General features: G+C 41.2%; 2 protein-coding genes across 4 annotated transcripts; both read right to left on the reverse strand.

Moving 5' to 3' along the window:
• Nucleotides 1-21: 21 nt before the first annotated feature.
• On the reverse strand, nt 22-14,892 carry LOC148338055 (MORC family CW-type zinc finger protein 3). The gene is made up of 18 exons (XM_088293873.1): nt 14,795-14,892; nt 14,613-14,685; nt 10,715-10,847; nt 9,380-9,594; nt 9,155-9,302; nt 8,512-8,653; nt 8,069-8,197; nt 6,623-6,742; nt 6,436-6,539; nt 6,181-6,309; nt 5,953-6,069; nt 2,741-2,815; nt 2,486-2,525; nt 2,274-2,381; nt 2,066-2,181; nt 1,519-1,918; nt 1,145-1,284; nt 22-829 (listed from the first exon to the last, which is right to left on the reverse strand). Exons 1-18 carry the CDS (start codon nt 14,831-14,833, stop codon nt 676-678), a joined length of 2,382 nt encoding a protein of 793 aa, XP_088149999.1. The 5' UTR covers nt 14,834-14,892; the 3' UTR covers nt 22-675.
• Nucleotides 14,893-16,242: 1,350 nt separating this feature from the next.
• On the reverse strand, nt 16,243-24,188 carry pmt (phosphoethanolamine methyltransferase). 3 transcript variants are annotated; one of them, XM_088294467.1, is made up of 12 exons: nt 24,087-24,188; nt 20,146-20,317; nt 19,818-19,973; nt 19,590-19,726; nt 19,358-19,509; nt 19,067-19,255; nt 18,568-18,657; nt 18,387-18,476; nt 18,173-18,295; nt 17,891-18,022; nt 17,120-17,236; nt 16,243-17,036 (listed from the first exon to the last, which is right to left on the reverse strand). In XM_088294467.1, the coding sequence occupies exons 2-12, from the start codon at nt 20,304-20,306 to the stop codon at nt 16,926-16,928; spliced, it is 1,458 nt and encodes a 485-aa protein (XP_088150593.1). In that variant the 5' UTR covers nt 20,307-20,317; nt 24,087-24,188; the 3' UTR covers nt 16,243-16,925. The 3 variants fall into 3 exon arrangements, with proteins under 3 accessions (XP_088150593.1, XP_088150591.1, XP_088150592.1); XM_088294465.1 differs by lacking the exon at nt 24,087-24,188 and adding an exon at nt 23,791-23,950; XM_088294466.1 differs by lacking the exon at nt 24,087-24,188 and adding an exon at nt 21,583-21,800.
• Nucleotides 24,189-27,346: the final 3,158 nt, after the last annotated feature.

Consider the following 27,346-nt stretch of genomic DNA (forward strand, 5'->3'; position numbering starts at 1 on the left):
CTGTAACTCAGAAAAACAACATCAACAAATAATGATTTTTATTTCTGGTGCTTGCTCATGTACAGTACTGAATTTACACCAACTGACCGGTACAAGATCGAAGGCTCATCTTCGGATATGCTGCCATGGATATTACGGCCCTGGATGAGGACCCACTCCACTGAAGTCATCTTCCTGCAGCACTTCATTCAATTGACTCTTATATTATCTCATCTATTATTGCATAGCATCATTGTATGCGTCAAATGTTGCCCAGTTGGCATCCATTGCAGCCTGGTCATCCTGGAAGGGGGATTCCCCCATCTGTGGTCCCTTCTCAAGGTTTCTCACTTTTCCCCTAATGAGGTTTTGTGAGTTTTTCCTTGCCCTCCTGGGGGTTAAGATCGGGGATGTCGATTGTGGCTATGTAAAGCCCTTTGAGACTGTCTGTGATTAAGGGCTATACAAATAAAATTGACTTGACTTGACTAGTACAGTATGTGTATAAAAAAGGGCAATTACATGGCATCATCTCTTAATCTCCTGAAATCGCTTAAAAATTGTGGTAAGGTTTTAGGTTATCGTTAGATTTGCTGTTTTAGCACTACCATACTGATCATACATATCCAAAAGGCCACGAAGCAAAGCACAGACATGCATCACAGAAATTCGTAGAAAGTTATGACCAGGTACACATCATAGTTTAACGGAGTTGACCTCTATGATCTGTTGCAAGACGTCATCAACGTCTGCATTTTCCAGACTGATACCAGTCAGATCCAGCTGGGGTAGAAGCACCTTGAGCAGGGCAACCAAGTTGCCACGGATGCGATGCAGGGCCTGTGTTGATCTGGTGAGGGGGAAAGGGTGCATCTCCTGAATACGGTCACAAAATTCAAACTTCCTGGGGTCAAAATTTTTTTTTTTTTACAATGATTTGCAAATCCTTCAACCTATATTCAACTGAGTCGATTAAATAATTTTCAACAATTATCAATGACTAATTGCAAATATATTGTACTGTATTCTAAAAGTAAATCAGACTTAACTGTTCTTAAATATACTACACTGACTTAAAAAAAAACATTCTCAGTTTGTAGATGTAATTATTTTTTTGTGCAAAACACACTTTGACGAATCACCTATAATATCATCTATACACTACCTGCTCTCTTCAGGTACACAAGTTTCATTCTGCTCTTCCCAGTGTTTTTGGGGATCATGCTCCTGCTTGAGGGCGCACCCCCCCTGATGCATCATCTGGTTTCCTGGAGCCAGCGCAGGGCCACTGGGCGAGCTGGAGAACTGAGCAGAGAAGGACTTTCAATATAAACTATCAGAATGGCATAGTATTATGCATTGATGCCACTTAAGCTGAACTTTTGATAAAATGCATTTAACATGCAAAGAGGTTCACTCTGAATCAAGACCAGCGTTATGCTGCGACAGTTTTGTTACTACATTGTTGCAAGTTTTTTTTTGTACATAAGCTCTGAAATAAGTGAGACAAAATTTGCTACGCTGTTATATTTTGTTGACCTTGGACATGTTGGTCTGGCAACCGATCTCCCTCCACATCGGTGGTGGCTTATGCGTTGCGGTCTGACCTTCATCCTCCCCTTCCGCCGCCATTGTGGCTCGGTTAGTCTTTGTGGGCTTTGCGCTTTGAGATTTCACCAACATCTGAGTCTCTGCTTCAAGGCCGGCCTGCTTGTGCATCCTGGGAGGTAAAAAAGGTGCTCCCCACAGTGGGTCTGAAGCGGGCATGGCGGTGACACTGCAGCTGTCCACTTTGGTGCTTCCGGATGGGAGTGTTGGTTGTGTTTTAGGGTGGAACTCATGTTTGACTATATTTCCTGTTCCTGAATCAAAACCCTTCCCATGACAGAGTCTTTTCGTCTTTGCATCGCTTGTTGATGATCCGGATATTCTTTTGTGTCTACAGAAATGGGACATCATTTATTTTTGCCTTGTAACTAACTTTGCTAACAAACCAGCAAATGACAATCCGAACAATCCATTTTTAAAAGTGATTGGTTTCAAAGTATACCATTTTTCAATGTACGCAACATGCTTCACAACCCACCTCAAAATGTCTGTGGTCATTCTGGACGCCTCTCCTAGCTCCCAGCGTCTCTCTCTCTCACTGTCGCTCTCAATAACGTCACAATTTGAACCGTTTGCACCTTTCTCTATGCTCTTCTACACAAGAAACATTTGCGCGTTTAGTATATGCATGTGCTAAGATAAGAAACATTTCGATAAGAAAGCGTGTGCCCTTTAGATTCTCTTACATAATTAACATGTGTGACTGCTTTTCTGTGATCTTTTAGTGGTTTTCCATCAGCGGGTTTGGTACTTTTTGCGAACTGCGATGTAGCCTGACATGTCCGGAAGGGGTCCTGTGAAACGATTCGATGTTTGTGCACGTCCAAGAGATCGGCAAAAACAAATGATCAATTACACATTTTATCAAAAAACATGACTTTCCAATAGAAGTTTGTACCACTGGTGCAGTTCCTTGTTTTTTCCTTTGCAGCTGGGCCCTGCATTGAAAAACAGTTCACACCTTATCAGCATGATGATGTTACATTTATACAAAGTGCATTATGAAGTGTGTGAATCTTAGGTCATAAAAGAGAAAAACATTTTGAAGTCTGGCTTATGACACTGAACGGACATACCAGACATGCCGATAATAAAATGGGAGTAGCCAGAAAAATATTCGTAGAGTGAGGGATAGAAAGTTTGACAGATTTACTCGTTCAGATGTTTTTTCACATAGCTTTCTGTCAAATACTCATCGCTGTCTTTTTCTTCGGGTGACAAGCAGCTTCTGGGAAGGAAAATGCAGATATGCATGAGAAACTCACTGGAATCAAAGAGATTACTGGTGCAGTTCTAGTGACACTATGCCACAATGGTTGTTCATTTGTATTTAGGTCACAGCAAGAGTTGTATTCTGTCAGAAAGGGTCATACTAGAAAAACACATCCAAATCCTACTTTTTGGATTAAGCCTCGAATAGCCTAATTAACTAGAAATGCATTGTGAAAGCAACTCGGCCTTGCTGAAATTGTCAATATAGACACACTTGCATACAAACACATGCTTAACATATTCCGTCGTGCCCGTTGTCATTAGTTTATAGCAGGGATGTCCAAACGTTTTCCACTGATGGCCATAAAGAGAAAAAGTCAAGGAACAGTGGAACCACTACACCTTAAACACAATTCGTTATGCTGTAGGTCAACATAGGCTAAGAAAATGTTGACCTAGGGCTGGGCGATATGACCTAAAATCAATATCGCGATAAATTAGGCAGTTTTACCTCGATAACGATAAATGCGCGATAAATTCCCCCTGAGGACCAAAATCAAAATAAATGCAGGAAATGCATATTAACTGCTTTTTTTATTGACCAACTGGTACACATTACTTTCAATGAAAAATAGAAGTACAAAAATCATTTGAATAAACATTCAAACTAGCTTGCTTTGCGTGACTTGAACAATGTCACAAAGAACAGGAGAAAAAGGGTACCTCTCACAAAATCTTTTTATGTAAATATATTGTGCCGAGATGCTGTAATTCCATTTGCAAAGGCCTAGATTTGTGTAAAGGTATCGTGTAAACAATCTAAATAATGCCATGTGCAAAGGCGCTAGTCGCCTGTAAACAAATTGCTAAATAAAATGGAAAAAAATGTCAATGGAATGCCAGTGCCAAATAAACAAGTGTGCTTCATCAGGAAAATGTGCCGTCTCGAGTAATCTGGTGCGCAGTCGCCACTTGTCGTCTGTGTAATGCACAGTCAGGCTCAAACAGGGATCCATATTGCGACAAGACCACAAGTCGGATGTGGATGCAAAATGCTTGACTTGTCTCCGCTCCCGTCCCGATGTTGTCCACTGTTTGCGGCAAATATTTTCGTACCTCTTGTCGGCTACTTTCATGAGGCGTTTGAATCCTGTCCGCTCCATTGTAACAAGAGGAGCTCTATCTTTAGCTATGTGCTCGGCTATCGCGTCCACCTCTGAGACGTTCTCTCGTATGGTGTCGCCTCCGTTATGGGCTGTTGTCACTTGTCCAAACTTGCTCCTCACTTTGAACTTTTAGCACAAGCTCCAAGTCAACAGCATGGTTGTGTTGTGGGTGGTGAAAAAGAAAAGGTTGGACGCGCTGTTTCAGGTGCTTACGATGCACTTTGTAGTTCATGTTTTTTTGCTTAAACATCGTCTTTATGGAACCCAAAACATTTCCAAACGACAGATGTCCACTTTATTTTCGGGACAAGCGCGACAGGAACAATTTCAACTAACGTTACTTCGTCCGCAGCCGTGTCGCCAGCTACGAACGCGTCTTGTTTACATTCTTGTTCAGAAGGGAGGAGTCACGTGACTACACGCGCTGGAGCCGTCTTAAAGGGGCATGAGCATCGCCGCAGACAGAAAAGACTTCTTTTTCTTTTTTTTTTTTAGACACCGAATTTACCGACATGGGCAAAATGATGTCGGTCATTCTAATAAATTTCGGTAACGGTAAATTTTCGATTTATCGCCCAGCCCTATGTTGACCATTTAAACAATAAAACCGTCTCTATCTAAATGTGCGGCTATTGCTGAAACAGAAAAGCTACTGTTATATAAAAAAAATGTTCTTCCATTATCTGTTCCGCTTCTCCTTACAAGGGTCGCGGGGGTGCTGGAGCCTATCCCAGCTGGCGGGGGGACACTCTGAACTGGTTGGCAGCCTATCGCAGGCCACACAAAGACAGACAACAACCTCTCCCATTCACAACCACACCAACGGACAATTTAAAGTGTTCAATCAGCCTACCGTGCACGTTTTTGGAATGTGGGAGGAAACTGGAGTACCCAGAGGAAAAGTCACAGAGAGACCATGCAAACTCCACACCGGAAGGCCTCGGCTGAAATCGAACCTTGCACCGCTGCATTATGAGGCCATCGTGCTAACCAGTCGACCACTGCGTATAATATTGCATTTGTGGAACATGAGTTAAGCAGCAAAATCCACCCATTTTGAGCCATCTCAGGGTGCGGCCATTTTGCCACTCGCTGTTGATTGACAGTCTCTACAGTTACTAATATAGAGGCCAATTACGGCACACCTCTTTTCTGAAGCTGACCCATTATCAGTAATCTCGACAACATATGCAAGCTTATGTAATCAGAAACCAGAAACCTCATATTGTATTTTTTAGTTTTATGTACTTGGAATATTGTCCCATTTTGTGGGTGGACCAGCGCTGCTAAAAAAGATTGTACGAAAATCGGGCAGCTGGGTTAGCTATGGGGTGCCCTTTTTTTAACAATGTTACTTAAATGCATCATAAATGGATTAAAGTCAAGGACAGATAGTTTAGTACTGTATTGTCAGTGCGTAAAATCTGGACTTTCCACAGAACATTTGTTGAAAGCATTTAAAATGACTTTTATATATGGAGCCATTTCATACCGGAATATGTTACCTTCACAAATGTCAACAAGTAGTTATATTACCTTACTAAATGAATGTAGCTCCAGTTATTTGCTTATCCAGGTTTTTGTTTCACTCTTCTGTTTGTATCCTGACAGTTGTTGAACGGAACATAATTTGACTTGAGCCTAATGTTTAATTGTCTGTGCTTTGTCAATGTACCAATTGTCATAATTAATGTTTTATTCCACAGAATTACGACTGGGCCCCGGGAGAAGCGTCTTTGCAAATAACAGTGTGAAGGGTTTTGAGTACCGAAGGTAGAAGAGCGCGATACAAGTGACAGCCCATCACATTACATCATGGGGATACTTAAACAAATTCCAATTCTCACCTCCAACAAGTATGATATGATTCTATGAAGTTTTTTTCATTTGCCGGAATATTTAAAAAGCACACTGATTTTCATGCAACTATGGGGGAAGAATGCAGTTCCCAGGTTGGCCTTTGTTTGCGTAACTTAAGGAAATGTACCTGTAACGTGGATTGGGGTTCTGGCTGCATTTCCATCTTTCAGGAGTAACATGGAATTGACCTTTAGGAACACTCCGCCACTTGAGACAGTCTTCACACTGTAACCATGAAGGACCTCTGTGGAGGCAGTGAAACAACAAAAACAGGTCAGGCAGGCACTACGGTCTGTTGACAAGAAAATATTAATATGTGCTGATAAAATTGTGTCCAGAATATTTTGCATCTCACTCCTTGACATCTTGTGAGTCCTTGTCCTCATCTACACCAAGAGAATGAAACTTCAGCTCCCCAATCTTGCTCTCTGTCATCACTTTCCAGTAATAGTTGAGTTTCAGGCCCAAGGCACTAAGAGTCAGTCTTAAAGAGCAACAATTTATCAGTCTTGCGGTCAGTTTACATAATTATGTTACTAGTCTCGGGTCCACGGGAATGAATGAGCATTGATATAATGAGCATGAGTTTTGTCGGTGTTTCGCTCCTTACTGGTAATCTTTTGTGTATTCAAAGTCCTGCTTGTTGTGGGCCGGTTTGAGAAAGTCACATTCAATGATCCCCATGATCCCGACTCCTGCCCGTTGGCCCACAGTCTGCAGTCAATGAGAGTTGAGTGTCAAGCACAAACATACACACACATACTGGATTATATACAGAACATGAACATGCGCTCGACCTTCTGCTGGCAGCCCACTTTCTCGTAGGCCTTGATGAGTCGGTTTTTGTAGTACATCATCATGCCATATTGGGCTTTACTTTTAGTATTCAGCCCAAAGGTCACCAAGACTCTCTCATTCTAACAAAGAACAGTTAAGGTCAACAGGCTCAGTGATAAAATTATTGGGGCATCTGGACAATACTGCATTCATACAGAAGAACAAATGTGTACAAATAACAAGGGCCAAGGATAACAGAGAGATTCGCACTTGGGGCAGCAGTCTAAAACGTAAAATAAAATACATTTAAAAAAGGGTTCACATCGTTTAATATGTCAGTATTTCAGGTGCCCCCCTTAGGGCTGACCTCTGCTGACGGGTCTCTGGTCAACATGGCCTTTTTAGAAGCAGCGTTCTCAACTAGTGGGTTTAAGTTTATGGCCATGGATACAAATTTGGACTTGATTGCAGTGACACTGCATTTGAGCATTTACAAAGACTTTTGATCCTGTTATCCTCTATTAGGGACTGTGGTGACTGGGTGGCTCAGTGATAGCGCCACTGATTTTGAATTCAGAATACATTGGCTCATATTCCAGTTTAGGGTGGCCTTTGAAGGTGTTGAACTATGACACTGACCGAGGAAAAACAAATCTCTTTGAGAAGGGTTACTTTTCTACACATCTTTTGTGTTAACTCAGCTTGAGTGAGTTCAAAATTGTACTCTCCCCCAGTGTTAAAGTTTAACATTTTTAAAGTGTATATTTAACTCTCGAGAGTGTGGCGCTATATCAACTCTGAGTAATTATTTAAAAACAACTCTATGGGAGTCAATTCAACATTGACCTTTCTGTGGTGTAAAGTCTGAAGAGGCGTGGTGTTGACTAGGTCACAAAAAACAATTGCACTCAAATGAAGCAACGCTCTTTGAGAGTTGTAAACAATGTTCGAAATTACATTCATTTACAAAATGTAGTTCACAATGAACCAGCGATACAGGAACAATTTAAATTTCTTACGATGGATTTTGAATAGAATATGGAACATTTCCACCACAGTTGCATGCATGAAAATGGAAGATTTTGATTGGTAATTGACATCAGCAAACTGGACAGCCTTGTTGGCCATCCGTCCAATTCAACAGGGTCCTGGCACCCACAATAATCAGATTATTATTATTATTATTATTATTATCGATAATCCATTTCAAAATTCAGAATCTACAGATTATCTAAATCTAATTGCTCATGCTTGAACCTCATGTGTTTTCTTTTCAATAACTAACTCAAAGACAATAATATTTGATGTAACGCCATAGCCCAACACACTGTTAAAACCTCCTTACACAAAACTATTGAAAAGAATTTAGTGTACAGGCCAGGCGGGAAGCTCCTGCAGTGTGGCTTGACAATATGAGGATAATTACCAATTCGGGTGCACTGATTTGACCAGTTGAGAAAGGATACGCTGAAGTGAGGTTTATAGACATCATGCTTGATGTGCTTGAGGCTTTTTGAAAGCAGCTCGGCAAGAATCTTCTTTCCACGCAGTATGATTTGGGTCCTCGGTTTCAGGTACAATATACTTAAGTATGCCTGACACACAGAGAAAGACAGATAAACAGACGGGTAAATTACCACAGGAACATGCGAAAATGTCAATTTGTTCCATACAGCCAACAATTTCCTCTTAACACATGGGCATAATCGCAGATATGTGCATAAAAAAAATAACTGTTGATATTTTATGAACAAAAAAGCCTGTTTTATTTGATTGCTCTTAATCTTAAAGCCCCATAAGGCATGAAAGGGTTTACTAGCAAGCAGCAAGACGATTCAGACTTTCCCCTAAAAAGTCATACAAGAGGTAATAAATTCACGCGAGTGATGAGCTCTCCTTTAGGACTCACCCTGAGACTGTAATACATCTCAGGAAGGCTCTGCTTATCTTTTTGGAATTTGCAGTTCCTCAGCTCATCAAAGCAGATCTCTGGCAAACGGATGTCACACTCATCGGTTTCAAAGTCCAGCTCTGGCGTGCCATCTTTGGCCCTTCGTGAAAACATAATGAATATGTAAGGTCCTCATTAAAACTTCAAACAGCCTAGTCATCTTTATTGCTCAGTTACTTTTAAACACAAACATTATATACTGAAAGTAAATCTAAGATAGTCAACTACACACCTCTAATATTGACTCAAAATTTCTGAGGTTGTTTTCTGAGAAACACAATCAACATAAATGATTTGATACTATGTCATCAGCACCAACTCCCTATGCACAGATTAACAAACTGTGTCAAGCACAATCGTACATGGGGGGGGGGGGTTTGCATGAGGGGACGCATTGCGACATCATCGGGTGCGCACGTCATGTGGGAACACTCCGACCTAGACTTGACATGTCGTTCAAATATCCATCAATTAAAAAAAATGATGAAAGAGAATTGCACTATGTACCCTTTGATAAAAATGAGAGTCTCTATTCTACCTGTGTAAAAAGTACAATGTAAAATTAAAAAAAAAAATCCCCTTAGAATGTTTGGTCTCTTACCTGCGGACATTCCAGATCAATATCTTGGAGCCCTTTTTGGAGACAATTGAGTCAAAATGTGCATGGATCTGCTCCATGGACGGGACGATGGAGTATTTCAGGATGGCTGCCAGGCTGGCCTCCGAGTCCTCAGTCGCCAGAAGTGACTGTAACCTTTGAGTTAAGGTCACAGTCTTCAGCAACCGGCTTAGACACCTCGAGGACAGCCTAATTTCTGAAGGATATTCGTTTGTTGTCTGAAGGGGACGATAGGTACAATGACAGTCTGGGCTTTGATGTCCTGTAGGTAGGTCTGAGAAAGCATCCCCACTGTTTGGGAGGCTCCATTTTTGGTGAAGATGATCGCATCGCGGCCAAGACGCATGGAGCCTGACTTGAAACCGTTGCCGTATACACCAATCGCCTGATTCTTGCCTGAGCCCTTGTCGGTAAAGCCAAAGCTGAAAGACATGGAATTCAAAATGACATGTTCATTTCAAAACACACCAGTTAGTAAGTCATTACCCTTTTCCCAAGTGGTAGGAAATTACGCAAATGCAAAAGCACTGTATAAAGCTGCTTTTCCATGAAAGGTTCCCCAACGGCCCGACACCACACCTCATCATCGCTTAGCCCGGCTTGGCCTCCTTCGCTTTTCTGCGGCAACAAGTGTGGGGCGAGATTGGGGCGGGATCAACTGAACCGTGCAAGCCTCCACTGCACAGTGCACACTCGCTGCATGCTGGGTTCTGCCATAACATTTCAAGAGTGGCGAGTCTCGGCCTCTGGTTTTGTGGCAATTGGCAACGTACAGCTAAAGCCTTTTATGGACGAAAAATCAATTTCCGGTTTCAAGCAAGTGCAAGACAGGCACCCATTGGTACATAAGAAATTGCAAATATGGTTATGTATAGTTGCGTGGTCTGTACAGTACGTACTGTATTTTTAGGACTGTGCCATACTGTACTAAGTGGGTGTCTTTAAGTTACAACTAGAAAATAGGCGTGCGCGGCCTAATCTCTCGCCACATCGCTTTAATTAACACCTACATCTGTCGACCAATCCGTGTCGACCAATCAGATAACAGTGACATCACAGCCTTGCTCAGCCTACGTTTTAGGACTACCTCGGCAGAAGCTCTGAAAAGTGGTTTCCTTGGAACCGCACAGCCCCCAAAAAGTGTAATGGAAGAGAAAACTCAGGTGTGGAAGCGGCACAATGGAAACGCGGCTTTACACTGAATTATCTGGGAACCCTGAGTGAGTGTCATTATGTCTAGCGCTTAGGATTAGTGTTTTTGACATCTGCAAAGATGAAAGCGCACGGGACATTTCAGCGTGAACGTTGGCTCAAATTAGTGAGACTGCGTGGGGAGTGACTAGCCCTGAGTGGTAACTGTGAGCAGCTCAATGCAAAGTATGTGCATTCTGTTATCGCTCGTGGTCATAAAGCCGCTCAAGTGCATAAGCGACTGTCGTCCTTGGCAACATACAGGAGAATCACAGTGAGAAGCATAAATTATATTTTTGCTATGACATCACTGTTAACATTTCATGTGACCTGTGTATGTGTGTGTCAAACCTGAGCATCTTGTGCAGTTTATTGGGGGTCATGCCGCTGCCATTATCGGTGAACGTTAAACACAGCTCATTGCCTTCGTGGATGACGTCCACCCAAAATCGTTTAGCGGCTACTCCAGGATCTGATGCATTGTCTATAACACGAGGGATGAAATACACAAAATTCAGAGTTAAACCACAGAAATCCGTTATGCATGGGTACGGAATGTGTGGCTCGCATGGGCATTTGCTTTGATCCCACATGTCAATCCATTGAGATGAACTCTGATAAAGGTTGGACAAACATTTAACCCCAAAAAGGTGATTGTTCTATTTATGTTTTTTATGAATTACCCTTGGAGAAACGTACAAAAATGGACATGACCCATGACTGGAAGATGGTGTTTTTAGACCAGACCGAGCCATAGCAGATGACCAACAATAAAAAATTAGAACTACATGAAAATTGTTAAAATTTCTCAGAATTTTCATACGATTTTCTATTTTCTAAGAAATTGATGAAGGTCCCATAATTTCAGGTATAATTTGCATTTGCCTTGACTGGATGTAAATTAAAATGAACATCCATTTTTTTTGACTACACTATTTTCAAACATGTAAGATGCTTAGAGGCATTCAAAGCCACCACTTGAAATAATGACTAACGCCATTCGGTGAGATTTGACAAGCCTTAAATAAGAAAAAAAAAAAGAAAAGAAAAGGCAAAGCCTTTAGTGTAGCTGGATGTCCAAAATATAACCAGTAGATGTTCGTGTGCGCATTGTTGCTTTTGTCCACATCAGCCTGTATAAGTGGAGAAGTGATTGGCAAGGTATTTTTTTTATTATTTTGTGGAGGTGATGAGCTCACGTTTGATGTGACTAAATCTAAAATATTGCTCAGAACGTATTTATACTTTCACAGGTTGAGGTGGACAAGAATAGTGCATTTGAATTTTGTAAGCGATTGGTCGCTGTTTTAGACAGCAGAACTGACAAAGCGAGCAATATTACCTCGCTTGCCTCCCTGCTGTGACGTAGAAACCGAAAAAATAACAAGCCCAGCTCCAAAACGGTGGATGCCAATTTGTCATAGATCTCATCACAAAAAAAAGCCTTTAAAACATGCGTGGGCTAACTACGGCCCGGGGGCCACATGTGGCCCATCAAACGTTTTAATCCGGCCCGCAGAAATTGGAAAAAAATTGAATGAATAAACCTTGTTCATGTTTTATTTTCAAAATACTGTGATTTTTCAAAGACATATATATTGTTGTAATGCTTTTGTTCACTTTCATTTAAAATTAAATGTATTTTTTTTCTCCGATGAGGTGAGGTTACCAAAACACTCCATCCATCTAGTCCGGCCCCTCTATCAAATTTTTGAACCCATTGTGGCCCGCCAATCAAAAGGTTTGCCCACCCCTGCTTTAAAAGACTTTAGCACATACCCATTACATAGGTGCCAATGTTCTTTCCAATCAAGTGTCCCTTTAACTGTGATCACGCATCAAACACGCACTTGCTGCTGATTGGATCTCGTCAGCGCGTTTTAAGGTTCACGTGTCCGCACCAATGAGAGTCGCTAGACGATGTGGACGACCAGAAGCGCCGTAGAAAGACTAACGAAACATTTTATGCAGAATCGCAGAATTATGAAGGGAAGGGAATGCTTGCCACCTCTTCCACCATGCCGTTGCATTAAAAAAAAACACCCACATAAACAACTATGGTTGAACCAAAGTTGGTTGCTCTACAAATAAAACACACAACATAGTTATTGTGCCGGAGCCTATAGAGGACTGTATATTTACCTGAGGGGATAACCTATTTACCAAATTAACAATCAAATAATTTTACTCTTCGCTTATCACTATAATAATTGAGGGAAATTAACATGCAATAATGACAATCACTTTGGCACAATAACACCATGAATATTCAATTAGCAAGAATACACATTTAATATTCTTAGAAATAATTATTCAGCCAAATTACAATATCTAATTCACCCTTATATCAATGCAATCGAACTCAATGTCCTTGTATAACATTAAATGGTACCAATTTGATGCCCGGGTTGGTGGAGCTCGTGAATGGAGGCTGACATCGGGGAAATCCTCCTTCTTGATGTATCCCGAGCTATGCGCGGCGAAGCAGGTGGATCCAAGTACGCAATTGTCGAGGGGGGGGAGGCCTAGGAAGCGCCGGTGGGAGCGGAGAATTATCTTCATCCGAGAGGGGGGGGGGACGAAGGTCGATCCTCACTGGCGAGGGAAAGGCTGGGTGAACTGTCCGAGGACAACGGGGCTCTGCCGCGAGGGAGAATGGCCGTACTTAGCCCGATGAAGCTATCTAGCCTGGATGCTCGCTAGCTCGATCTCCGACAGAGACGCCACACACAAGTCAGCACAATCCACCGCGCCGAATCCTCCTTTTCCGAGGCGACACTTCATTTGATGGACGACGTGGGTTGACGTCGCCGATCCACTTTGCTGGAGTTCGAATTAGTGATCCTTCTTGGCGATGAGAAAGGTATACAGTGAACCCTCGCTACTTCGCGCTTCACCTTTCGCGGCTTCAGTGCTTCGCGGGTCTAAAAAATATTCGGGGGCATTGTAGTTTCACCGAGCGGCACGAGGGGGCGCTGGAGCGGTTAGACGGCCGGCGTGCGCCGAAGAGGAGAGTGGACGAAGAAGAGAGTGGACGAAGAAGAGCACGTTCCCCCGGGCATGATTTGGGGCGACGTTTCGCGCGGTTCGGACCGTACCAGAGCTCCGGAGGAGGCCGGCGTGCGTGGCAGTTAAGCCGAAGAGGAACAACTTCCGCCCGGGCACGAGCGCGGCGACATTTCGCTTCGCTCGGGACCGTGCGAGAGCTCCGAAGGAGACCGGCCGGCGTGCGTGGCAGTTAAGCCGAAGAGGAACAACTTCCGCCCGGGCATGAGCGGAGCGCGAGGCTGTCAGTTATGAATGAATAAATGAATAAATAAATAAATGAAGAATGCCACCTTTCATTTCACAGGGCACACCGGACGGCGTTCCAGCAGGTAAAAGTCGAAGTAATTAAATAAATACAAAAAGAAGTAATTGAATAAATACAAAAATAATGGCTGGGGAATAAAAAAACAAGTTTTAATAATAATTTGTTTTGTTTTTTTGTTATAACATGAATTTCACTGTCTCTCTCTCTCTACCCGTATATATATATATATATATATATATATATATATATATTTTTTTTTTTAAGCATTTTTGAAGGTGCGCCGCTACTTCGCGGATTTTCAGTTTTCGCGGGTGGTCTCGGTCCCCATTAACCGCGATAACCGAGCGTTCACTGTACTTCCAACTGACTCCTTTCCGCGACTCGCACACTTCCTTCTCTCCTGGTCAAGTGCACAATCTCCTTTCATTCAAGTGCACACTCGCTCACGTCATCAATCGGGATCGCGCGAGATATCCCGCGGCCGACGAAATATGCGCCACACCAATATCAAAGGCAAACAGTATTAACAATTCAGCAGAATGTCAAACGATGCACAATTATTAACCATATACCTGTGTATATCATAAAACCGTAACAAAATAACATTCATTCAGAAAATATCCCCTTATTAATCACAACTCAAAGGGATGATTCTATAAACATGCAAACCTTCAGCAGTTATATTAGGAACACAATGTGTACGGGACGTACCGTAACCACAGTAAACACAATCACACTATATACCTGTAATCTGTATCTGTAAATGTGAATAAAAACGAACATGATTGTCTTTGTGAAACTACAATACCAAATATAGTTTAACTTGCCAAGCACAGCAATATTGTTTGTTTTGCGCAGCAAAATAAAACAGTGTGCCAATCTCGTACTATCCTTCTTTACGTGACAGCTTCATTATTTCGTCGTTGTGGGACTCACCAATTAATTCCGCCACGGCGCTAAAAGGCCAAGTGTGACTTGTCGAGTTGCTGTTAAGAAAGGCAGGGCTCATCTTTAAAAGAAACAGACAAAAGTCACATTATCCGACCACTGTCGCCACGCAAATAACCAAACCACACGCCTTAGATTATTGATAAAGAAAATATATTAGAGATACATACGGAGCTTAGTCGGATCAGCTGCTCGCTTAAATGCGCCATTTAGCCTGTGAACCTGCAAGCATCCCGCTAAGAGAGAGGTTGTAGTGAGTGCCTGCGTGCTCACATTCGTACACTCGAAGACACGCGGTGGGCGGGATGTCTGGCTGTTGCGTGTGCGCTTATCTGAAGAGCTCGTACCGAGAGCCTTTAATGACTCTTTCAACCCAACCCGTGAACCGAAAGTTAAGTAAAAGTGCATTACTATCTGGGCCATTGCTATATTTGAGTGCCCTCAGCTGAAAAGTCAACCTCAATACGATATAAACATTTTTTTGTGGACCGTTTTCGTATTTTTTTTTGTGCGCGCGTGTGTGCTTCTAAATGGATACATAGATAGACTTGGTACTATGGAGTAAGATCGCTGTCAAAAAGGCAAATGCGTAATGAAACGATCCGTATACCTGTAAAAAATGTAGTTAATCGTAATTAATGTAATCAAAGTGCTGTATATTAAAGTAATGTCACCCGAATACTTAAATTACATTTGGCTTGCTCCAATACCAGTCATGTTGAAAGAAATTACGTCTTATGACTGTTTAATATGCATGGTTTTTGGAATGCTGGAGAAGGTCTGAGCACCCACAATCCAAATCCAAAAATGCTCATGCAGTCGTTAGGCAGCATGATCCACGGTGGTTTATGGGACATTATCGGTGATTTTGCTTTTGTTTATTTAGAGGATTTTCTTGTATATTCTATATTCCCAGTCCGAGCATGAGCGTCTTCTTCAGATATAAGATATAAATAAATATATTTGAAATGTTTTCATAAAATACACATTTTGTAAAGAACACAGAAAAATATGAACTAACAATCAATCAATAAATACAATGAAGCTCAAATAGTGGCAGGAAAGTCCAAATCAAAATATGTGTTTGTGGAAGTTGAAATGCAAAGAATTGAATTGAATACAGCAAGTAACATTGAAGAATAAATTTAGCATTTTAGTTTTGCCAACACAGATTTGTCATGTTTAGCGAACGTTTCATTCTTCAACTGTGATGACTCGGACTGAACACTGGGTGGCACTCACGTAACAATGTGCTGGAAGTGTTTTTAACAGAAGAAAAAGAAAACTCACGGAGAACAAATTGCCGTTAATTCCTTGTCATATGTGCTTATTCTGTCAGTAGCAGAATGTGTCAGATTTAACACATTTATGATTGATTTATGGAGCACGATGTTTTTTTATTTCTAAATCGAACCGTGACTTAAGTTTGTGTGTTCAATAGGGACATCGAGGCCAGTTCCTTGTTCAATTTGCTATGCTTATTTGACCATGGCTTGTACATATCAATAAAAACATTTTGACAGATTGACCACATCATAGAACTGTTCAATCCAAATGAAAATATTTGATGTTATGGGGAAAGGGTATCAATTTAGGCACACAGAGACGAACAACCATCCGCGCTTCGTAGTTATATATTTAATAATTCATTAAATAAAGTACTGTTTTAAAAGCTCGTTTTTTAAACAAAACTTTACTATAACTGTCATCAAATTCTTACAACATTAAGTCATCAATCAATTTTCCTCACATGATATACAGCCAAAAGAGAGCACAGATACGAGCGTTGTCTACAACAAATGAATGGTCATTTACAACCACAATAATAATAATAATAACACTGCTAATAATAACTATTGATTTCTTCAAAATTGAGATAAGCAAATAAATAAATCAAATTCCAAAATGTCAAAACTGAACACGTTAGTGTCAAACCAACTACAAATTCAATCATGTGTCATAAGAACACATAACAGGGGTTTTTAATTTTTTTTTTCTATAAAAACTATATTTGGTCCCAGTAAACAGAGTTAAATTTGACAGTAAATATAGGCTCTAGCACACCCCGGACTCCTAATGGGGAAAAGCGGCATAATGGATGGATGGATGGATATTCAGCATGAATTTCACAGAGAAAATTTTATGCTGAATATTTTAATCAAATTGTACTGTCAAATTGTACTCCGTTTAATAGGACCAAATATTATCTTTTTTTTAGTAAAATGTCTACTCTATGAAATTAACTGTGCTTCTGCCACGCCCACTTGTTTATTGGGTTGTTATTCAATTAGAGACAATCACTCAGTTTCTTCTTGCATGAAAAAGGCCCCATCGCTGGTCTCCGATGTTAGAACGCTCCAATTTTTCCCTCCAGCCGTTCACAATGGCACTATAGTCCTCCTCAGAGAATTCCTGCAGAGACACCTTAGGGTTAAGAGCCAGCTACCAGAGAGAGGACGACATTTAGATTTGTAATTGATTAGGAGAGTGGCAACCTCAATAAATTCTCTCTGCATTTTGTCTGCTTTCTGGAGCTCTTCCTTAATGACCTGGATGAACAGGGCTGTCTGGTCATTGACCTGAACGTCACAGAAGCCAGCGTCCTGAATGAACTACACAAGCAGACACAGATGACAACATGAGCTTTCAATAGACAATATGACATGAGATGACATTGAGTTTTGAGAGTCAGCCATTACTATTTTTAAGTGGCATAACAAATAACATAACACGAATCCTTATCTGTTTTGCTCAATTTCATGCAAGACCGCCCATGATCAAATTGGGGCCCAAAGTGAAGTTTGATTTGGGGACCTACTCCAATCTGACCGCCGCCCAGCTCACATAGCACCCGACCCTTCTCACAGTTTGTGAGCCCATGAGAAGATGGTCCAACATTGTCCTTTCAGGCTGAGACCTGTTGGCCCAAGGGTGCTGGCCTGGCCATCAGGCACTCGTCTTCAAGCCCCACGTGCAGGTGTGGCTCAAGAGGGGACCCTGGTAACCCGCGTCTCAACAAGGGAAAACGTTTTCCAATAGTTGTAATCATCATCGGGGTGCTTTGTCTGTCTGACCCTGCCAGGGGCTTAAAGCCCAAGATAACTTAGCTCTTTGGATCACTGAGACACACAGACACCTCCATCATGATAACGTCATAGTTCAGCGTGGGGATAAACAAATACAGAAACATGAATAAAGAAAAGTATGTTATTTAGGGCAGCTGTGGCATAAACCATGTAATATTAGAGTCTTTACTGTGTGCTTACCATTCCGTACTGTGACGGGGTGTAGAGGATGTAGCCTCGCTGTCTGACATAAGCTTCAAATTGGGGGGTCCATGGCTTCTCCCCACAACAGTAGTCACTGATAAGCAGCTGGCCTCCAGGCCTTAACCATGACTGCATATGAAGAGCACATGCACTTGACTTTTTTTGTAATAAAACATTGCTTTCATTTCACCTTTCCCAAAGCGAATCACCACCCAAGAACAGCTCCAACTGTTGTGAAATGCGTTATATAAATAAAGTTGGATTTTATTGCATACTTACATGGAAACGTTTGAAGAGAGCGAGCTTGTCTGTAATATGGAGTATTGTGTCTCTGCTGTAGATGACGTCAAATGAACCCTCAGGAAACGTCCTCTTAGTGGCATCAGCAACTTCAAATTCCACCTATCAATTGTGACTCCCATTCATATTAAACAAGACGAGCCAAGATATTCAATTTTAAGACTATCTGGTGCGTTAGCCTTTCAACATATACCGATGGCAGCCTTTCAGCAAGCGCCCTCTCCATAGCGATATCCACCATGTTCTCGGAGAGGTCCAAGCCAAGCACCTCCACTCCGAATGTCTGAAATACATTATGACCGACGCTCAACTGTCAACATTCAATCTTCAGGATGTTGTCACATGTTTTATTTGGGGGTTCCCTTGGCCCTGACCTTTGCCATGTAGAAATCTCCTCCGCCGATACCACAGCCAACATCCAGAACCTTCTGGCCAGGTTGCAAGTTGAGCAGATCTACAAATTCCTGTTATTACAAGGTCATGACATAAATTTGCTATTTGATGTCATTCTGTCCTATGCTGTTGCATTTGCATTCGGTTGTTAGATACCAGCATGAACCAAAAACAATAATATGACGTGGTCATACTCATTTTGATAGCTTGTGGGTTTAATATTAGCGTAATGCGACCGAGACAATTAGCATCTTGACATGCATCAAGACTCTGATGTAACAGAGAGAAGCCGGTTACTTTTCAAAATAAAATATTTTTCAGCCTCAAATAATAAATAATTGATAAACACTGCAATTTCTATTTCTTCTCCATCCATGCAGCCTGATCCAAAGTGGCCCGCGGTGCGGTACTGGGCCATGGCCTGGTAGTTGGGTACAACTCATATATTGTATATTTTGAGAGAAAGTTTTTTGTTCTGACCTTGGTGGTGCTGGACCCGCCTGTGCTGACATAACCTGAACCGAACATCTTCTCATAGCGCAAAATGCCCCGCCTTGTGTACTGTTTGTTGTCAAGGAACAACTGGAAGCTGTTGAATGTCTCGTCTGTGTCTGAAGAACGGACAACCTTCTCCAACAACCAGCAGACCTGATTAGGGTTGTTCTTCAGCTTTAGGTGAACGGACAAGCACATATCAGAATCATGTACAATCAGTGGCGGTTTTGGTGAACTTCTTCAAGGTTATATTGTGAAAGATACAAACCGGAGTACCTCAATGTAAGTTTTGACCCTCTTCCTGAGTACCATGTCGAAACCAAATTTCTGTCCCGCTTCTTCATTCTCCACTTGAACTGATGTGGTCAGGTGGTTGTACTGGGCCTCAGTGCGGTAACATGTTGGGTTGAACTCCCTCTTACAGTCACCTGTTAAGTGTGCACAATTACACCAACACAGTTTACGGGACCACAAATATCGAAATTGATCGAGTGGATGAATTTTGTACCTGAGCGGTGGTTACATGATTCTCTGAAGAAAAGCGAGCCACCAGGCTGCAACCACATCAGCATTTTCTTGATCAGCAAAGTCACCTCTTTGTCACTGAGGTACATCAGCAGCCAGTTGGAGAAAATGAAGTCAAAACTGAGGAAGACAGCAGCAGTAAAGGTCGATATGATTACACAATATGTTTCCGGCAGTGTGATGACTTCAGATACACTTTTGGCATTCACACCGGTTTGAGGGCAATTCCAGCTTTGTGACGTCAGCTTGGATGAAAGTAACATTTTCGTGGTGCCCGTTGGTCTGCCTGTTCTTCTCCACAAAGCTCTCCATGAAATCCACGGCGGTCACGTGGGCCGCCTGTTTCATCAGATGGCTGGTGTACCGACTGTTTAATTAAGCGGACATGTTTCAGCCTTGTATCTTGGAGATGATCAAATTTGAAATATAGAAAAAACATAAAAGGAATGTGATACAAGAGTCCTACTTGTGTTTAATGAGCTCCTGCTTATGAAATGCTTCAGAAACGTGCACACCCCCGACCACGACTCCATGCTCACCCAATGCCGGCCCCCAGTTCCAGCACGCGACATCCAGCCAGACTAGGCAGCACAGATAAGATCTCAGGCAGTTCCTGCTGTGTCAGCTCAATGGCACGCGAGTCCAACATCATCTCCTGCAACGTGGCCTCCTTGGAGTGCTCCTTCCAAAACTCTGTCATGTTGCTACGCACTGCAAAGTGCGCACAGGATGCAGATGAATGGATGATATACAAATGTCGTTTAAAACATTTTTCTTTAATAATAAAAATATGGATCTTTAATATCACTTTTTTCAGACCAATAGCACTCGCACTTTTGATCCATACAATTTCTATAAAACCACCGTTTCATTTCATTTATTTCTAACAAAAGGTAGACCAGTCAATCTGCAATATAGCTGAAAACAAAACCAACAATTCATTGCAATTTATGATTCATTTTTAACTAAATCAACAAAAGTGCATAATAAAACAAACTCCCCGAGATCTAGTGTTTGTTCAAAATAAATTGAAGCGAGCCCAAAGTACAAGGTGATACAAGGTTCGACTGTTAACTGTTCAGCATGACACTATGAAGTTGGAAAATAAAATAGGGCTGAAGAATGTATCTATGAAGTTGGAAAATAGGGCTGAAATTTTTACCACAATGTGCGTATATCACATCAGCTGATAAAGTAGTTTAGTTTATAAAGTTTAGCAATCTGTATAATACCATCAGTAAATCAAAGGACTATGGTGCTTTATTTAACAAGACAAATAGACATTAGAAACACGTATACAGTTACAGAAATTATTTTTTTTGTGCGTTTAATACATTTATTGAAGTTTAACAACATAACAACAAAGAACCCCCCGCAAAAAAAATAAACCCACCCCACACAAACTTAACTCCCCCGTCTCTACTGTCACATAAAGAGTAAGCGAATCACAAGCATATACCAAAAGACCAACAGTACGTACACATGCCAGGATATTCCACATTCAGCCGTACACCTTTGTTGATGGTAGATCATAGAATGTCAAAAAAGGCCCCCACATCCGATGAAACTTCTGTTCAGAGCCCCCCCATCTAATCCTCTCAAATTTTAGGTGAAATAATACATCTCTAATCCAATGCGATACGATACTGTAGGAGGAGAAGCATCCTCCCACTTAAAAATAATTAAGCGCCGCACCAATGAAGTTGAGAAGGCAACAATTCTTCGACCCCCGGCGGATAAACCCAAAACCTCAGCCACAACCCCAAAAAGTAACATCAGTGGATTTGGGGTTATTTTAACACCAAGTACAATGGAAAGAGCGTCACAAATATTACTCCAATAATGTTGAGTCTTGGGGCAAAGCCAAAACATCGGTATTTAAGTAGCCTCAGGAGATTTACATCGGTCACAAGTAGGGTCAATATGTGGGTAGATACGTGCCAATTGTATTTGGGACAATGTGCTCTGTGGATCACCTTGAACAGGATAAGTGAGTGTCTCGCACTCAAAGAGGAAGAATGGATTCTTCTCAACACATCAGACCAGTCCGCCTCACCAATAGTGATCTGAAGATCTCGCTCCCACGCGTCCTTAATATTAGACATAGAAGGGAAACCTAAGCAAAAAAATCAAACTTATCATAGATATCGTCTTTTTCTTTGTTGGATTGACAGATACAACCAGTTCAGGGTGTCCCCCGCCTACTGCCCGAAGATAGCTGGGATAGGCTCCAGCACCCCCCGCGACCCTAGTGAGGAGAAGCGGTACAGATGACGGATGGATGGATGGATGGATTGACAGATAGCAAGTCATCAATGATATTATTAGGGGGTTTGTCTGGGAACCCTGTGATGGAGCCTGAAGCAAAATGCCTCACCTGCAAATATCGAAAAAAGTTCGAGGCAGGTAAATTATTTTTATCAGACAGCTGACAAAAAGAAGCCAATTTGCCCTCAATAAGGAGGTCTTTAAATGTTTCAAGAGCCCCCGTATGCCATATATTAAATGTAGAATCCTGCATTGAAGGGGGGGGGGGACATTTGCCACTATTGGACTCAACAAATTAATGTGGTGAAGATCAAAATACCTCCTGAATTGTAGGTAGAGTTATAAACAATAGGGTTGTGGCGTGACACATTCTGAGATCAAGGAATGGGCGCTCCAATTATAGCTGGTAAGGATAAAGAACCACAGGAAAGCCTCTCCAATTCCACCCATTTTGGTCCGATCCCATTTGCACCATAATGCACCCAAAAGGACAAACAACAAAGATTAGCAGCCCAATAATAGTAACCAAAATTAGGATGCAGTTCAGTCAGAAAACTCTGCGCGTCTAACAACCATGCATGCCATGGACTTCCAGATATTGGAATGGCCACAAGAGGGTGTGAGTGACTGGTATCGGTGACGTCCTTGAACGCTCTATCCTTGAAATAAGCCTGGCATGATACCTGCAATTGGCTGCCCATAATAAAAACAAGTAAAAGACTGGAGCCACACTTTGATCTGGACCTGCACCAAACGATAATGACCTCTTCCTCTCCACTGCTTTATAAAATATTGCAAATTTTGCCATTTTTGTATCATGTACCTGTCAAATAAACAATAAAAGCACGACCTCCTTTGCAGAGAGTTAATAGTAATTCCCTCCGCAATACAGACATAAAAAATATTAGGAGTGTGAGGATGTTTGAAAATGAAATGTAAGAAAAGCAGCTATTGTTTAAGGCGGTGGTACTCAAATACGGGTACGCGTACCCCTGGTTGCAAACCACCCACTGGTTTGAGGAGCCCCTAAAGTGGAATGGAATTGAAAAAAAAGGCTGAAATGAATTTTTTTTTTTAATAATATTTAAAAACAATCTTCCATGCCATGGGATCCGTAATATTTTGTTTTGTTTACAAACGTAGATTATTTTTTTTAATTTTATTTGTCAGATTGTTTTTTTCTTTAAACAAAGTAACAGTCCAGGTAAAAATCCACCTTTCACACGTTTTGGTGATTCAGACATTTGAATTCTAACATGCATGCTTTTGGAATGAGGAGAAAGATGAGTACCAATATGAAACCATGGAGAGAACGGACTGGATCAGAGATTAGGACCCCCACGTCAGAACTGTGAGACAATCTAGGTGATAACCACTTAATCGCCATGCTGCCCTCTACATGAAATCATAAAAAAAAAAAAAAACTTAAAGCCTGGTTGTTTCGGGAGAGTTATCTTCAAGTGTATTAAGTAAGTTTCGTATGGCTACACCTCTATTCATAGAGGTGTGGGTCCGGGAGCGAAACAGAGTTTCGGTTCGGACTCCGGGTTTTTGGATCATTCTTGGTTTCCCCGTATGGGTACTCTGCCACCGCACGACGACAACGTGACGATCCGGCGCGGCGGCCCTGAACTGTTGCCAGCCAGTCACAGGGTAGACATAGACGCCGTCACTGAGTGGGAACCGAACCTACGCTGGCCGCACACAACTCGGGCGAGTGTACCACTACACCATCAGTGACTTTCAAGTGTATTGACCTTACAGGTTACCACAAAAAAAAAAAAAAAAGATTCCAAAACCTGTAAACCCTGCAGACATAATAAATGCATTGCACTAAATTAGAGCAGCAAGTCAAGTCAGGTGCCACCATGCAGTGGCAACATCAAACATGTTGAAACCATCTCACTTCCACATACCGTGCTCCATAGTGCTCTTTCAAAGTTAACTTGTGAAAATGAACGTATTAGCAGTCCTCCAGTCGTGCCCAGTTTAAGGCTTGGGGCCGTCCTCTTGCTACTTATATCGATGATAGATAAGATAAGGCCGGAAGTTTTAACAACCTGACCATGTGGACCACGTGGATGTGGCCAATCTGAGTGACGCGAGTAGTGGGCACAATCACAACAATACCGACAAAACGAAAACACCACAACTATAACAGCACAAATAAGTGCACAAGACAGGAATTATTGAAAAGCGTAAACCCACTCACATGATGACGACGAACAAGAAATCCCGGAACAGTACCACGGCTCTCTCTCTCACTCTCTCTCGTTCTCTCTCTCTCTCTCTCTCTCGTTCTCTCTCTCTCTCTCTCTCTCTCGGTCACTCTCTCTCTCCCTCTCTCTCTCTCTCTCTCTCTCTATCTCTCTCTCTCTCTATCTCTCTCTCTCTCGATTTGTGCTGACACGTAGTAACTGCAATGTGGCACGCCGCCATTGCGCAACATTGCATCACGGTGCAGGAGGGTAGTTTGGGAAAAAACAAACGAATTTATGTTTTGTTGAATGTTATTGTTATGTGTGACAACACAGCTCCTACAATTGCATCACTTGTCAAATGACCATTCTCCATTAATAATCGAATTCTGGCTCCCAAAAGATTTTTATCAATTTATTAAGTCCTGCCAAGCAAATTTCACAAGTTTATTTTATTCCTAAACTATTTACACAGAAAAATACTTAAAATAATATGTAATAAATGTCTTGTTTTAAATATCAAATCATAAAGTATGCTTGAAAAATAATGTGTTGTGTGGGTTGTACACCCTTCCCTAAATACATTTATGCATACAGTATTATAGCCCTGTTTTGTTGCACTAATTCGTTATATTAAGTAATTTATTTACATAATCATTTAAATTAATAACACAGAAACAAAACTATAACTACATGCATACAATCAAAATGTGAGCTTCAATAATTTCCTCCCCTGGAGACGGCGCCTCACCCTTTTCTGATTGAGGACCATGGTCTCAGATTTGGAGATGCTGAGTTTCATCTCAACCGCTTCAAACTCAGCTGCGAACCGCTCCACTAAGAGTTGTGGATCACGGCTTAAAATAGGTAACAACACCACCGCATCTTGCAAAATTCATCCGGCTCATATTTGGGCCACAACTATTAGGCTTCATTATTAAATTTGTCTGTTGATTGTGAAATGTTAAGAAAGCAATCAACAATCTACATCAGCGAGATTAATCATTATGTAATTGCGGTAACAATATGTCACCACACTCAAATTTTAAATTTTATAAAAACAAATCGCACATCTAACATCTAAAAATAAAGTAGAGCATAACCACCTTTTTCTTATATGAAACAAAGCAAGATGGAATAAACCCTGTAAACTGGTGACCCTACTGCAAGCTGTTCCTATTGTCCCTGTCTGCATTCCATTGACGGTAGGAGGATGCCTGGCAGACGGTCTCATGTCTCATTTCACTTTGGCTTTGGCTCACAGAGTTTGTATGGGAGGACATAGAAGGATGGAGGGTTGTATATGTTGGTGGTCAAACTGGTGGAGCACTGGGTAAACCAATATTAACTGATGAAGTCTTTCCTCATCATCACAATCTGACAAAGAAGCCGAGTGCACAAGTTAGCTGCTTGGCCTAAAAATGTAGGTGTTTTCTAAAAAGGAAATTGTAACATTCAATCACTGAAAGGAATTGCAAGGTTATTTGGTGACCTCTGACTTTCAAACAAGTATTACAGCATATGTGAAATGTTCAGTCATTTAAACATTAATACACACGCACGCGCGCACAAACAACCTGTAAAACATTAAAAACAAAGTAGTCTCCGTGCGGGTGGGTCTCTGTATCAGTTTGTGTGCACAATTTGTGACTTTTTACACAGTTCCATTGCCCAGCCAAAGTTCATGGCACAGAGAACTGGAAGAAACAGGTCAATGAGATAGCAAAGTAAATAGTTAAAGTGCAGTGGCAAAAACACAGAAAGTCCCGATCTATGGTTGTGTATAATCATTTTGTCAAACTGTTATGGTAAGGTACAAATTTAGAATACAACAATATAGAGAGAATTAATAGATCTTCAGTGAGACTCCTGAAATCCCACTTGGGTAAAGTCCCTGTTACACATTTACATGGAAACTTGTAGCCTGCAGATATTTGAAATTGCATTCGACGAGAATCGTAAATTATTGTCATTTTTAGTATTTGGTCACAAAGTGGACGAAAGGGAAAAACAAGATTACCATGAGACACATGTGTATAGATATATGTAGTATTTGTAATATATTTGTCATAAATGAATATATTACGCAACCATCGCTTTTGTCCTCATTAGGGTCACGGGGGATCTGGAGCCTATCCCAGCTGACTTTGGGTGAGAGGTGGGATATACCCAAGATTGGTCAACAGCCAAACCGGGGTACAAAGACAAAAAGACTGGTCGAGTGAATCTCGGGTGTCTGCAGGTGTACGTACAGATGTTAAAAATGAGAGTAGGACTCCGAAAGAGCCTGTAAATGATTATTCACAGATAACATTTACACCGCTGTTGTTTACTTTGTCTTAAATACCATGACATTTTTATTCTATTATTTTAACCTTTCAAGTCACCTTGACCGCAAATTGTTACACGCTCGAGCATGTGTCTCCATAAAGTAAAGTTCGCCTCACAGCTACACTGATTTGAATATTCCTATTGGTGACAAAAAGTGCTTTTCGGACTTTATCAGCATAAGCAAGTTTTTGCATTCATTCCACTTTTATCCTTTCATTTGGTGCACTTGAGGACAAGGACATACTGAAAGGTCCATGTGGGTGTTATTTTCACTAGGTGGCAGTAATGGTCCATAAAGGCAATCAGAACGTACAGTAAGTGAAGTTGGTGGGCTGCTGAGATTTTGTGGAAGGATAATTTTTTTCATAACATTAAATATATGGACATCATTTTATTATTTTGATGAATACAATAAATATGTACAAATCCAATAATAGGGCAGTGAGTTAAGATGATTAAATAGTTAACAAATGAGTGGGAAAAATGCAATGAATGGAAAAAAATATTCTAAATAAAGTTGATACATTATATTTTGTAATAGAAGTGGCAGCTCTAGATTGCATGCATGAAGACATCACTTGTGGATTTTATTGAGACTTTTTATGTAAAGGTGCTTCATTTTAGTGCCTACATAACATTCATTTGTGTCAGAATATGGGAAGCTTATCGTCACGTGACAAATCAAGCTGCCACACTTGAACTTGACTGGAGGTTTGAAAAAAAAAAAAAAGAAAATCTATATTTTAAAAGTATCTTCACATGAAAGATTTATTGGATATCCTAGCACACCATATCTTCAATTTCTTTTAGGTTTTCTTTCTCCCATGAGGGAAGATGGACGTTGGAATGAAATATTAGCAGTGAGTAAATGCACTTATTTATTGATCACTTTGAGGGTGCATCTTTGAATTATACAACAGTGCAGACACAACACTGCTCTTAA

Source organism: Idiotropiscis lumnitzeri, chromosome 4 (genome assembly GCF_059441095.1).
Source record: "Idiotropiscis lumnitzeri isolate Australia: NSW breed Sydney's pygmy pipehorse chromosome 4, RoL_Ilum_1.0, whole genome shotgun sequence".
Lineage (NCBI taxonomy): Eukaryota > Metazoa > Chordata > Actinopteri > Syngnathiformes > Syngnathidae > Idiotropiscis > Idiotropiscis lumnitzeri.